This window comes from Cupressus sempervirens, chromosome 4 (assembly GCF_028749045.1).
Source record: "Cupressus sempervirens isolate cs-2001-9-10 chromosome 4, ASM2874904v1, whole genome shotgun sequence".
NCBI lineage: Eukaryota > Viridiplantae > Streptophyta > Pinopsida > Cupressales > Cupressaceae > Cupressus > Cupressus sempervirens.
Genome location: NC_143121.1, coordinates 589929559 through 589943882, shown reverse-complemented (window position 1 = coordinate 589943882; position 14324 = coordinate 589929559). Strand labels below are relative to the sequence as shown.

Here is a 14324-nt window from a genome sequence, read left to right as displayed (position 1 = left end):
GTTCTATCCTCTTTACATCATCAGTGGTACTAGTAAAGAAGGATAGGACATTACGAATGTGCGTATACTACCCTGTGTTGAACAAGAAAACAATCAAGAACAAATACCCCATTCTCAGAATCGATGAACTACTAGATGAGTTGCATGGTGCAGTCTATTTTCCCAAAATAGACCTTTGCTCTAGATATCATCAAATTCACATTAGAGAACAAGATTTCAAGAAGACGGCTTTCCGATGTCACTACGGACATTATGAGTTTTTGGTCATACCATTTAGGTTAACAAACACACTAGCCATATTCCAATTTATGACATCCTCATTTATAGTAAAACATGGAAAGAGCATTTGAGGTATCTAAATGAAGTACTTGGGATTATGGAGGTGCAGCCATTGTTTGCCAAATGGTCCAAGTGTGAGTTTGGAATGAAAAAGATATTATACTTGGCTCATGTTGTTAGTACAAATGGAGTTCAAGTTCACCAAGAAATGATATAGGCTATTTTGGACTGGTCGCTACCCAAAACTCTCTCAGAATTGTGTGGATTCTTCGAGTTCTACAATTACTATAGAAGGTTTGTAAAAGGATTCTCTCGGTACAACGCACCATTGACAGATTTGACTAAGAAGGGGTCTTTTCAATGGAGTGAACAGGCACAACACATCTTCAATAAATTGAAGAAAGCTACGAGTACTTGTCTAATTCTCGCATTGCTAGATTTTACTCAACCTTTCATCTTGGAGTATGGTGCCACCTGTGAGGGCATTTGGCACAATGGATATGCAGTATCATTACCCGATAGCTGACAATCAAAGACTCACACAAGGTGAATAATTATACTCCATATATGATAAGGAGATGTTGGCCATCGTGCACACCTTAACCAAGTTCAACAATACCTGGTTGGAGCCAACTTTATTACCTGTACCGATTACAACCTAAGTTATTTTCTGGAACAAAGGGATCTAAATGAGAGACAATAGAAATGGGTTAGCAAGATTTAGGAATTCGACTTTGATATCAAATATGTAAAAGGGAAGAATAATATTGAGGCAGATGCTTTGTCAAGAAAACTCAACATCTACTCATTATCCCAGATTTCAGCCAATTAGAAGGCATACTTGTTGGTGGAATACTCCAAGAACACTTTTCCATGTAAACTAATGGATGGAGACATTCAGAAGAATTGATACAAGGTGGTTGGCAACATCATCTACTACAAGGACACAATTTACTAATTGAAGGAAATGTACAACTCGTCGTTGGTCATACACTCAGGATTCCTCAAGATCTACAAGTATATCAGGGAAAGATTTTCATGGAAGGGACTTAAGAATGATGTCTTGCAATACGTTGAGAATGTGCAATGTGTCAGCAAAAGAAATCCAACACACATTACCAACGGTCCTGTTGCAATAATTGCCAATATTGGAGCAAAAATGGGACAACATTTCCATGGACTTCATCACTAGACTTCCCAAGGTACAAGGCAAAGATTGCATTTAGGTAGTGGTCAACCATTTGACGAAGTACGCACATTTCTTCGCCATGTCCATTGAGCTCCAGGCTGCACAGATCGTGGACTTATTTCTTAGGGAAGTTTTCCTCCTGTACGAGCTGCCACAAAACATAGTAAGCAACAGGGACAGTCGTTTTCTCAAAACTTCAGTTTGCAGGTATAGAATTGTCACCTTAACCATCACCCACAAACAAACGAAAAATTGTGAATAAGTGGTGTCTTTCAACACTACATATTATTACAACACTACATACCACATATTGATTGGAATGGCACCTTTCAATGAACTCTATGATTATGAACTCCCCTCATTTTTGGGCATGGTTTTGGGTGTCAATCGTACGCCAAGAGAATAGGACTGATTACAAGGATAGGACATTTTGAGGTCTCAGAAGAAGAATATCTAGCGGGCATAGAATCAATATAAAATGTATACAAATAGAATCAATAGAATCAATAGAAAATGTATGCAAATATACATCAAATTGATAAAAGCTTTGAGGTGGGTGCCTTGATATATATATCTCTAACTACAGCAGTACAGAGAGTCATCTCTAAAGATAGGTGGCAAAGAAAGTTGAGGTTGTGTTTCTACAAGCCATACTGTGTGATCCAATGCATAGAGGAAGTTTCCTACGAGCTAGAGTTACCAAAGAAAAGTCATATCCACAATGTCTTCCACATTATGTGGCTGAAGAAAGTTGTGGGACAAAACATTACTGTATCTGCAGATTTGCCACCTCTCAATGAAGGAAACTGGTGCTGGAACCCACCAAGATCCTTGACATCCGTGAGAAGAAACTAAGGACTCTACCATAAAGAAATTCCTAGTACGTTCAAAAAAATTTCCACTTGACGATGCCACTTGGGAGAGCGAACAACCCTTGGCGCATCCAAGTCTACAATTGCTTGAGGGAAAGCAATTTTTGGGATGGGAGGATTATAACATCCGCATCATAAAATAAATAGTAAAATACATTTGTTGAAGGGACACAATCGATTTAGATAATCTTGGGGGCCCATTTTTATTTTCGTAGGTGTTTGTTGTGTCATGTCAGATGTTTCTCCCTCCGGAGTTTTCCTCCGATAGGGTAATATATATTCGTAGGGTTGGATGTCTTTGGTATGCGACTTGATTTGTTTATTTGTATTACAAATTCCATTTAGATTTTTGCCTTGTTCGCCATTTTGGAAGTGAAAAATCTTCCCTACTTGGCTTGTGCAGTTTTAGTAGGTTTCAATCCTACCGTATAGTGCTTGTTAGTATACTTTGCTTCGATCTAGCACATCTGGAGCACCATCTTTGCTTGCAACTATTAATCTGTACTATGGCACATACATTCAATTATTGTCTCTGGTTTTTATCATCATTCTTGGAATCATTAGTATTTTACTATTTTCTATTCCTTCGTTAGAATTCACACAATTGATTGTGCATACAAACTCCTCTATTTTGGTATTTGCAGACACCTTGGATCATCATTTCCATTCTTACATCCTATAAAAAATATCTCACCACTGGCACTCACCACTAATCCCAGCTACACCCGGTCATCCTTCCCTCCTATACACCCAAACTTTGCCAAACTACAGTACGTCTTGCACAGTCACCATCATTGCAAAATAGCCTATCTTGGTCATACAACTAAAACCTTGCGACCTTCCTAGATTGTATGGTCCCTTACCTTGACTACTCATACACTATCACCGTACAACCTCCAAGAACATCACCCTACAAACTTTGAGCAATATCATACAACCCAGCTAAAGTTGTTACCATCGTACAACATTTAGGGTGTCTCTTCCACACTCGTTCAGCCCATCCATACACCATACTGCCCATCAGACTTCTCATACAACTCCTCCACTACCGTACACCCAATCTAAGTTGTTTTACGCTACATCTAACCAACTCTGCAGGGCACTAACAAGAAACACGACATTTAGGGTGTCTCTTCCACACTCGTATGGCCCATCCATACATCGTACTGCCCATAAGACTTCCCATACAGCCCCTCCACTATGGTACACCCAGTCTAAGCTGTACGCTACATCTATCCAACTCTACAGAGCACTAACAAGAATCATCCCTCAATAGTGATTGCAAAACGGAAACATTACATTGGATCACTGTACTTCATTGCTGAAAGTCAGACACGACTTTGACAATGCCATCATTACTTTTGCAAAAGGAAAGAAGATAGATGCAAGTTGAAGGTCTTCATTCACAAGACACAGGAAGTGCTTTAACAGCTCAGCCAATTCAAGAAAAAGTCATCCACCAAAGTCAACACATCAATAGTAGAGGTAGAAGCCTCACATAAAGATTGTCCAACATGTTACTCATGTAACAAAAATGGTCATATTGAAATCAACTGTTTTCAAAGGGCTAAGGACTCGCAATGGAAAACTCAAACCAAAAAGAAGAATTGCATCTAAAAGACTAAAAACATTGAAGACGGTGACACTGATGAAGGTGCTGATAATGGCCTTTAAATATTTGATTGGTAATTTGCATTTTAGTATATTATTGTTGAGTGTGAGTGTCATTATTTATTTGTATAAGTTGTTTTCTGAGTGTCAATCAAAGTCTATTGTTAAGTCCTCCACTACTCTTGATGGGTGATGTAGGACAAAAACAGGTGCTGTACCAAATCTCAGTCCAGACATCAAATTGTGGAATAAACCACCAGAAAGGTACAAGGGAGGCAGGTATAATTGAGTTCTAGCTTGATGCTGAGATACCACATGAGTAGTTTGACAAAGAAATAGTTGTTTTGATTTGACAAGAAGGTTAAGGGAGTACTGACAAGCTTGATAGATTTCAGCATAGATGTATTATAAAGCTCTTTGACACATGTTACAACTTGAGGATTTCAGGACAGGTCCAGAGGAGATTGTTTGGTAAACTGTCCGAAGATCTTAGGATAGGTCCACAAGAAGATATTGCTTGGTAAACTGTCTGTAGATTTCAAGACAGGTCTACAGAGGCAAATTATCTATGGGTTTCAGAATGGACTCATAGAAGTGAACTATTTGTAAGTCAAAGTTCATCAAATAAGTGACTATGCATGTGTTCAAAATGATGTAATGACAAAACCTAGCAAAATCTGATAGTGTTATATTAAATTTGGGCGTTGGTATATTTGTTTGTTATAGGTTTGTTATACATTTGTTGAGTTGTCAAAAAAACTCATAATTAGAGAATTTGTCTATCTAATATAGGATTTGTGAATCCTCTAAAATTATAAATATGTAATTGATTGGATTGAATTATAACATAGAAAATATTATTTTGTAAATTTGTATGCTCTTAATATTAATAATTATTACTGTCATAAAGCCTTACGATATCATTGTCGGATGTTTTTATGCTTTTTGTGAGAACTGTACTGGCCAAATACGGACACCCACTTCTTTGTTTTCTACAAGTTCTTTTTGCCTCCACAATTGATTGTGGAAAAACACAATTATACTGTTCGGCTCAATTCTGTGATCTTCCAACTTATAGTGAACCATCATTAAACTCAGGTAATGATCGTTAATAGTAAGCAATTAATCGCTCCTCTATTTAGCTTAAGTCCAACTTCTAAGTTATAGTCATATTCGGACAATATTCCAAGCAACATGTATCTACTCCATGTAGTGCTATTCCGTATGCCAAACTGTGTAGTGTTTCATTGGGTACAAGTTGATTAGAGTCCACATCATTATACTCCAATGAGTGATACACTGCAAACAAATGATTCTCTAAAAATTGATGAATTGAGTTTGTGCCCATCCACTCTGCCTTGATAGTATCTGCCAACAAGTTCACTGCCCTCATAGGAGAGTAGCCACCCAAAATTCACCCTCTGCTCCTCTGATGAGCTTTCTTTCCATTCCCCTCCAAATATCTACAATAAAACTGGTTCCAGTACATTGAAGCCATCAAAACTGCAGTCCATATAACTTTACATTGAGTGTCCTCATCCGTACAGATACTGAGATAGTTCCTCCACAACTTCCTTCCAAGGGAAATTAATACAGTAATTAGGGAGAACATTAATTGACACTTCCTTTAGATGACTTGGCTTTCTCTTCATTGGGCTCTCATCCCCAAGCTACCTTTTGATGTACAATATTTTTTTACAGATCATTAAAGCTTTGTTTTAACTCCATTAATCTCCAAGAACAACAATCAGATGGTCTTAGCTTCTGTATTGGCCAAACAAAAAATGTGTTTATTCGGGATATTGAGACTACCAACCATATCCTTCAAGAGTACAGGATGTTACATCCCAATTTTTCCTTAATTTTTAAATTGCTCATAAAGCCGTTGTGTTTTCATGTGAAGTCAGTTGACAGTTACAATTGGCTATGATCATGTGATATAGTAAGGTGGTTAATCGTTAGGAATTCATGTGAAGATGACATGTTAGTTATCAGTTAAGATGTTGTCGTATTACTCTCTTGAAATATTGGGAAGTTGTTTTTTTTTTCATGAGAAGTGAAATGGTAGTTAGCCATTATGATTTATGATTAATAGCTTGTTAAAATAATTTTGAAGAATATGATATTATTGTGAAGGATTTTCTTCTTGCAAGAGCATGTCAAAGGTGGGAAGCATTGCCAAGAAAGGAGTTAATCAAGGGACACCAACTCGTCTAGAAGTCGACAAGTATGAAACCTAACCACCAAAGATAAGGGGTAAAATGGCTAGGCAAGCAAGAGTATGTTAAGGACTATCATGAGCTACCCAACGGGAAGCATTGCCAAGAAAGGAATTAATCAAGGGACACGAACTCGTCTAGGAGTCGACAAGTATGAAACCTAACCACCAAGGCTAAGGGGTAAAATGGCTAGGCAAGCAAGAGTATGTTAAGGACTATCATGAGCTACCCAATCAATAATTGTGCATTGCTAAGAAAACACTACACATTTAATTAAAATGTAATACCTTTTGGTAAGTGATGATCTCAGAACTTATTGTAATGTTTCCATATACATACATGTATGTGTGTATGCGTGAATTAGACGTATGTATGCATCCATATTATATAAGACGTATAAGTTAAATACGATGTTAATATACCACGTTTGCATATATGTGTGTGTACATTTGTACACAAGTATAGATAGGTGGCGGATGACACTATTGGTACCAAGGTGTTATGCACGAATTAATAATTCTTAGCAATAGTTTATTTTCTCTTTGAGCGGCCACCTTTCTATATTGCTCTCATCAGCCTTCTTATTATTTATTTTTGGGCGGCCATATTATTAATATTATTATTGCCACATGGAGCCTATGGCCAAAGAATCTTGTAACTCTTACCACCCTTGTATCTTGCTCGTAACTAAGCTGAAAGCCTACATTTTATGTGATGGCTCTTGATCGAATATATATCTTTTTCTCTTGACAAAAACAAGTCACTACTACCTCATTTCCAATCTCTGTTCTACTCTCACTACTTTTCCTGCAACTTGATACACCTCTTACAAGCATTTTCATTCAACGTTTCTTACATCAGTGCATAATCAAACACTACATACTGAAGTCTCTTGGAGTGGGCATTCCATGCATCAGCTAGAGCTGCTCATACGGTGCAAATCCAACCATTAACCAGGTCATGTTGTTACCTCTGCACATGTATAAATATATCTTACGAATAGATTGTAAGGCATGGCTGAAGCCATTTAATGTTGTTTTATTGATTGTGAATGAAACAATGATCTTCGTTATGAACGACATGATTGTGCCAAACTGAAAAGTCTATTATTTTTCGAAAGTTTTTATTGAAATATAAACCAGCGCGGTTGCATCTAATACAAGAGTATTTGCAATATACTTCCTGCAATGAGAATTTTGTTCCTTGAAGATTCAGATTTGCAAAAGATCAAACTTCTAAGAATGGTTGAATAATGAATTGATTAAAGGAAACTATCATTATGTTGCCAACACCAAAATGGTTTTTATATGAATGCATAATCATTTCCAGATTTCCTTTCGGAATGCCAACACTAGAATGGCACAAGAACTGGCCATGCATATTAAGATTTAAATTCATAATTCTTTTTATTAAGCCAAGGCCAGAAAGGCAGATTATTGGCCATGATTACCAATACTCATACAACCAAACGATGAATCATCCAAGAAGACCAGCATGGTCGAGATGAAGGATGTGAACAAAGGATACTCCTGCATGCTAACAAGAAGTAATCATCAGCAACTCAAACAAGAAATAAGTTATTAAAAGAAACCGTTTGGGCTCATGATAGTCCTTAATGTAGTCTTGTTGTCAAGTCAAGCGGTGGGTAAGGCCAGAAAGGCAGATTATTGGCCATGATTACCAATACTCATACAACCAAACGATGAATCATCTAGGAAGACCAGCATGGTCGAGATGAAGGGTGCGAACAAAGGATACTCCTGCATGCTAACAAGAAGTAATCATCAGCAACTCAAACAAGAAACAAGTTATTAAAAGAAACCGTTTGGGCTCATGATAATCCTTAATGTAGTCTTGTTGTCAAGTCAAGCAGTGGGTAATCGGGTACACAATGCCCTCACAAATCCTTGGCCAAGGTAGGTTAGTGGCATGCTTCTTGTTGTAATCACTAGAGGTCAAAGTACTAGTAGTTCGAAGATAGGTTGATGGAAGAGGTCCATACCCTCATCAGCTGACTAGCCAACACTCTAACACCAAGATGCTCAATGGCTGGACAGTGGTTCCCCAAGCCTGATTCCCAGGCCTTTCTCGGTAGAGATTGCGTGGGGATACTTAAGGGTCTGCAGTTAAGAGTTTAAGTCTAATGGCAATACTTCTCTCCTCCAATAGCCAAGGCTTGTACAACTCAAGGTCTTAAAGTCTTTTGCAATCATCTGTAAATCGGGTACTTTATTTTATTTTAATATCTTGCAATTTCCAATTAAGAATTATAGTTTAATGTAATGGTCATTTCCATGTATATAGACTAAAGCAGTTAGATTAGTTAATCATTTGCTTGTTACGTCAATAATAGGAAAATGAGATAAATGCATAAGTAGTTATAACTGCCTTTCATGTTACATTGAAAAGAATGTTATTTTTGAGATATTTCCAGTTAATTATTTATTATGAAATTTTTGCATGTTACACAAGACTTGCAAACTTGCGCTCTTCGGGAAATGGAAATTAAAAAAATGCTTGATCATCAGGTGTCCAAATTATAAAGATTTTGGAGTGGTGTCATAGCTTAGTTAGAAATTCTTAGAGAACTCTACAGTTTTCCTATATTCAACTATAGAGAGGGAAACTCTATATTCTTCCAATGTTCAACCAAGATATCTCTGGATTTGTTTCTCCAGTAGGTTGTGAACTTAGCTGTTAAGCACTTGGTGCCTCTCATCCTTACCAGACTGATCAGATCATTTTTCACATGATCTCAACTAGCATGGCAGTCAAGCAATGTGCGAATCTCTCCAACATTGTAGCAAACAATATACAGGCACTGTAATATCAGAAGATAGTGATACAGAATCCAGACACATAATCAGCAGCAGAAGACACAGATCACCCTGCCCTTGGTCAAAACCTGATAACCAGACCCGTGTCAACAAATTTGAAACTGGTACTTTGCCTTTGCATGTTAAGAGTATTCAAATAGCCGTACTAGCTCCAAGAATACATCCCATATATCCTCCTAGCTCAAGTAAATCACTCAAAAACATAATCAGACTCCAGAAAAGTCACATTATAGCAGTTGATGATGCTGCCCAACTTCAATCAGCAGTAGATGATGGCAAAAGATCTCAACTATATATCATGAGGAATGTTTTCTTAAAGTTACTCTATTCGGTCTTGTGATTTCTTACCATTGTTTACATTTTCGGGGTGAGCAAGTTTATGTTTAATCTTTGTTTCATTCTCTTTTTTCTACAGAAAAAGGTTTAGGAAACTTATACTATCATCAGTGGATGCACCAATTAGTCAATTGACCTATTTTGGTCCCCTGTCAACATCATAATAACTTAATTTTATTCCAATTCTGCAGTTAGAAAAGAATTTCTGAGATTTGTAGACAACTTTTCAACCCAATCATATTTCCTAAATCAATCAGAAGACCAATGATTCCTATTTGCAGTGAGCAGGTTACTGAATGATGTTTCCCTTGCTGAGGGTACAATTAAAAAGTACAAAAAAGGGTTCCATGCAATTTTTAATTGTTAATAACAAGAAACAAGCAGCCAATCAAGTATTGAGATGAAGGTCAAGTGTGTTACATGAATCTATCATCTGAAATAATGCTACAAATGAAAGGTTGTCAAATCACAATCTTAGCTTGCTGTGCTCAATCAATGGAGAATTTAAAACCCATCCAATGTGACTTCTCAGACATAAGTAAGCAAAGAAAAAAAACTCTAGACAACTTTTTCACAGGGAAAAATTAAAAATCAGTTTACCTGAAATACTTTAGTCCTCCTTTTGTTTCTATATGCTCCATAGACAATCCCCCGTCCCAGCGAGACCAATGATCTGAAGGAGCAACAAGTATTGTCCTTCTAATATGGTAATTATGTGCTCCTCCTCTGGGTACTTGCTTCCTTCGTGAATTCGCACTGTTATGGCTATTCTCGAATGCATTTACCACTTTGGAGCCAAAAATTCGTCTTAGTTCATCTTCTGCTCTTAAGAACTTTGCATCAATTGCTAAAATTTGAGTCGAACACTTCTGTAAAATGGATCTGCCTCCACTGTTCCCAGTGAGTGCTGGCATCTCTGGGCAGGCAGCTGAAGAAGTTCCAGCTTCACTGACAGATAGTCTCTCCAATTGTAGGTCAATAGATTCATCCTTTGTGTTAACACCAACATAGGCAACCTTCTCTTCATTTTTCTTCTTCTTCTTTTTCTTTTTCTTACTTTTCACAGATGAAATAGCCACCTTGTCTTTAACAGAACTTTGCTGGCTATCATCCTCGGGTCTACCGTCTTCACTTAATTCATTAGCATCTTCCTACAAAGATAATGTGCAGAGATGTAAACAATAAGATGTAGGAACGAGTTAAAACAATATCACAAGAGTCAATAATAGCATTTACTCAATCAGTTTCCAAAAGCATGCCAGGAAAAAGATTTTCAAGAGATTCAGTGGGTACTTTAATGAGCATATATTCCATCAGGTATTCTTCCATAAACCAAACATTAACTTCTACCATATATTCTTCTATTGTAGAAGATACGTAAAATCATTACAAAGCTATGCTTTTCTATCTCATATTTTGCCTCTTTTTTAATACTATTATAATATCATTTTTTGTCTTTTGTTTAACAATTTATTGTTTTGACAATGTTTTCATTGGGCAAATAGAACCTGAAAGATAGCACTGTCTGCAAATGGAAATTTATTAACCAGGCCACGTCAATCCTTAGTTTGATCTCATATATGATATATCAGTATCAGCACTGTGGTTAACTACAAACAACTCCAACTTTAAGTAATATATCTATTAGTATTTAATAATTTATGTTTCAGCTATGAAGTGCATACACTAGTTTTGTAAACTCCATTTCTTGAAAATAAATCTTCAATCTCGTCTTGATGTATCTTCTATTATATTCCCATCATCCCAACTTGCATAAGAAGCTCAAAACATCTAGATAACAAAGAGTAAGTGAGAATATTTTTTAAGCCCCTCAATCAAAAGGGACACATGAAAAGTTTAACTGTAATTCCATATGGGTGCATTAATGAACATTTCCTCCTTACTCTACTTAGAATTCTTCATATAGTTACTTCTCAAATGTGATGTGATACATTGAGCTATGCTACTGATTTTGAGAAGCATGCAAGTACTTGCCCCTCTAGACCCTCTTATTTAGGGAGCTTGTCTTGCTTAAGCTGATTTGGCTGCATATCACGAATAGCAGTTTGAACCAATTGTACAGGGCAAATTCTCTTATTGGGTAAAAAAGATGAGAGGCTGAAAGAGCCAAACTAACACTACATTTCGAACAATGCCAGCAAAGACAGATCTGATCAATTGCACCAACACACTAGATAACCAATATTTCCTATTGTCGTGTTGACCGGTTATAAAATTCTTTAAATTTTATAAGCCTCTATTAATTTTAAAAACTTGCCTAGTTTTAAACATCAAATTGGCCATTCTATCTTTGAAATTTGCAAGTCTTTAAGCCTCCGTGTCTCCGGCTCATTCTCAGCTCCGCACAGCACTTGAGATCATCGAAATCCAGCTTCTGAGCCTCAAGATATTAAAGGTTAATGATTGCCTTCAAAAACGTGCATTTCTTAACCTTTAACTTTTTAAAAAAGGTTAATGATTGCCTTCAAAAACGTGCATTTCTTAACCTTTAACTTCTTAAAAGGTTAATGTTAACCACTAAAAATACGTTTTTCCTAACCTCTCCAATAGGTTAATGATCGCGATTAAAAACGCATAATTCTTAATCTCCATGAGACGGTTATTAACCTGCTTTGCTTTGTCTTAGACCTTTCTTCTTTTCAACCTTCCCTGCTGAAGGATCTGGAGTAGTTTTTGTTTGAGCTTGCCAATCTTTATGCGCTCAGAAAAGCAAATAAAGAGGGAATACATGAATGCAGCTACAGAGCTATTGCTTTATGCTGCATTCAAAAGAATAACGTCTCTGGATCGAATGAGATCATTGGAGTTTTTGCAGTCTTGTTAAACAGTGGTTCCAATATATCAAAGATGAACTAAGAGAACTTGTGCAAGCAGTCTTTGTTTTCAAAGATAATCCCGTAGATTCTACAAATAAAATTTTCTGCAACCTATTTCCTACAATAATGCATATTGAGGACAAATTCAGGCCTTGCCAGACGTGCAGATGCCATGGAGCTTCTACAGATACTGTGAATACTATGAAGAAGGAAATATAAAATGTGTATGCCCAATTACGGGCTAAGAGCTCGATACTTTTGACTTGACTGAAAATGGACTAAAGATAGCATTGGAAACAATTCTACTTCTACCATCATTTAAGAAGATACACAGACTTGAACCTGTCTCTACAACTGTAGCATTTAACATCATTCAATCTGCTCTTCGGATCTTCATTTATCATATTAGCTTCTTCCAACCATGTCACAACAGAGGGAGATGTCCAATCCATGGAATCCCAAGGAAGAAAAGGAACATCATGTGGAATTGGAGGAATTTGCAGAAATAAGCGATGATGATGGTGTGAATTAGTGCAGGTCAGGGAGGGGTCACAAATGTGGAATAGTCATGCAATCCAGATGAGTTCCCATAAGATGGGACCAGCCATTATAATCCAGGCGCATCAGGCTTGACCTTTGAAGAATTGCGAAGGAAGAGTAGGCCATGAATAATCAAGTGAAAGTGTATGGACTGAGGTGACTTCATTCCTAGCCTTAAACGGATTCAACTTGTGAAGTAGATTCGGCACAAGTATGAGCAACACAGGAGTTACCGTGGTTGTTTCTGCCGGATACCCAAGTGAAAGAAATGGTGTGCAGTCGGAGCTACAAAACGTTGTTGTGCAGGGGCCAACTGAAGAAATCCAGCGCTCTTTTCCAATCATTTCCATAAAACAACATGCCTTAGAAGCTAGCGCTATCCGAAATTACTGAAAGTCTTCGAGAAAAGAAAAGACCGCATCATGGAAACATTCACCAAGGAACGGGTATTGGGTGATCCGAGTCTTTCTACCGGATGAATTGCTCAACGAAATGTCTCTTTTCTCAGCCGTGGCTTTTCTTCTTCTGTCAACCTATGACACTCGATGACTTGGCCATTCAACAATAAAGAAGTCTCGGGTACTAATGAATCAAAATATTTAAAATTCAAAGCTTAAGAGCTCAGCATGAATGAAGTTCACACTCATCAAATCCGAACTCCACATAAATGTATTTTCTTCCACTGTCAAAAGTGTAGAGATGACAGGGTGGGGATCAGTCAGTGAAGAAGTGCGCAATGTGTTTGACATTATGTCTAAGCCGATTCAATGGTATTGATATAACTAAGGCAAAGCACGTGGACAGTCAGACCAACCTCCCTTCATCTTCCAGCCTGAATGCATGGAGATCAGTGATAGTTGCAAAAATAGACAAGACATGGGAGCCGTTGGATCAATTTTTTTTTTCCATTTTCAACTTGACCGTGGAGAAGCACATGAACCATTTGATAAAATACCTTAGAAAAGACAAGTTCAGGCGTGACATGTGAACTATTTGGAAATTTCATCCTCAAGTCCGCAACTCCTAATGAAAATCAGAGAAATTCAACCGAGGAGATAATGATCACTTTTAATCTGCATAAGGAAGGCATTTCGATGCCACTATGATGAAGCAAATATCATGTAACACCACCTCAGACTTCTCTTCCATTCTCACCAAGAATCCATGGGTGCAAATGGATAAGGTGTATGTGTGGTAATACAAATGAGCGCCAATTGTGTTGCTAAATGCCTCAGAGTGATATTATCTTGAGTAAACATTTGGAATGATTGCAGAGCCAAATTGTGATTGAAACATATCATGAAGAATAAGTTTGTGATGATTTATAGAAGAAATACACCAAATGCTTCACACAACATGCACCATTCAAACATACAGAGAAAAGTTTGGGAATTCATAATGGCATGCATCAGGCAGTATATACAAGGCACAGGATGTCGCACTATGCCTTTTCGAATGAGCTTTGGATTTCCCTCAAGGAACACCTAACTTCTCTAGTTTCTTCATCAAGACGAATTATCCAACTTAGATCCCAGAAGATATAAATTTCAAGTCATACGTTGTGGATTATTTCTTTAATCATTTTAGGTTAATTTTCTTAAGGT

At 37.2% G+C, this 14324-nt stretch overlaps 1 protein-coding gene across 1 annotated transcript in view; it reads right to left on the bottom strand.

Moving 5' to 3' along the window:
- LOC149562584 (transcription factor-like protein) overlaps positions 1 to 14324 on the bottom strand; it is a 75471-nt gene that overhangs the window by 19544 nt on the left and 41603 nt on the right. The window contains exon 2 of the mRNA XM_089826064.1: positions 9944 to 10494. Coding sequence (XP_089682190.1) covers positions 9944 to 10494 — 551 coding nt within the window. The remainder of the gene's footprint in view (positions 1 to 9943; positions 10495 to 14324) is intronic.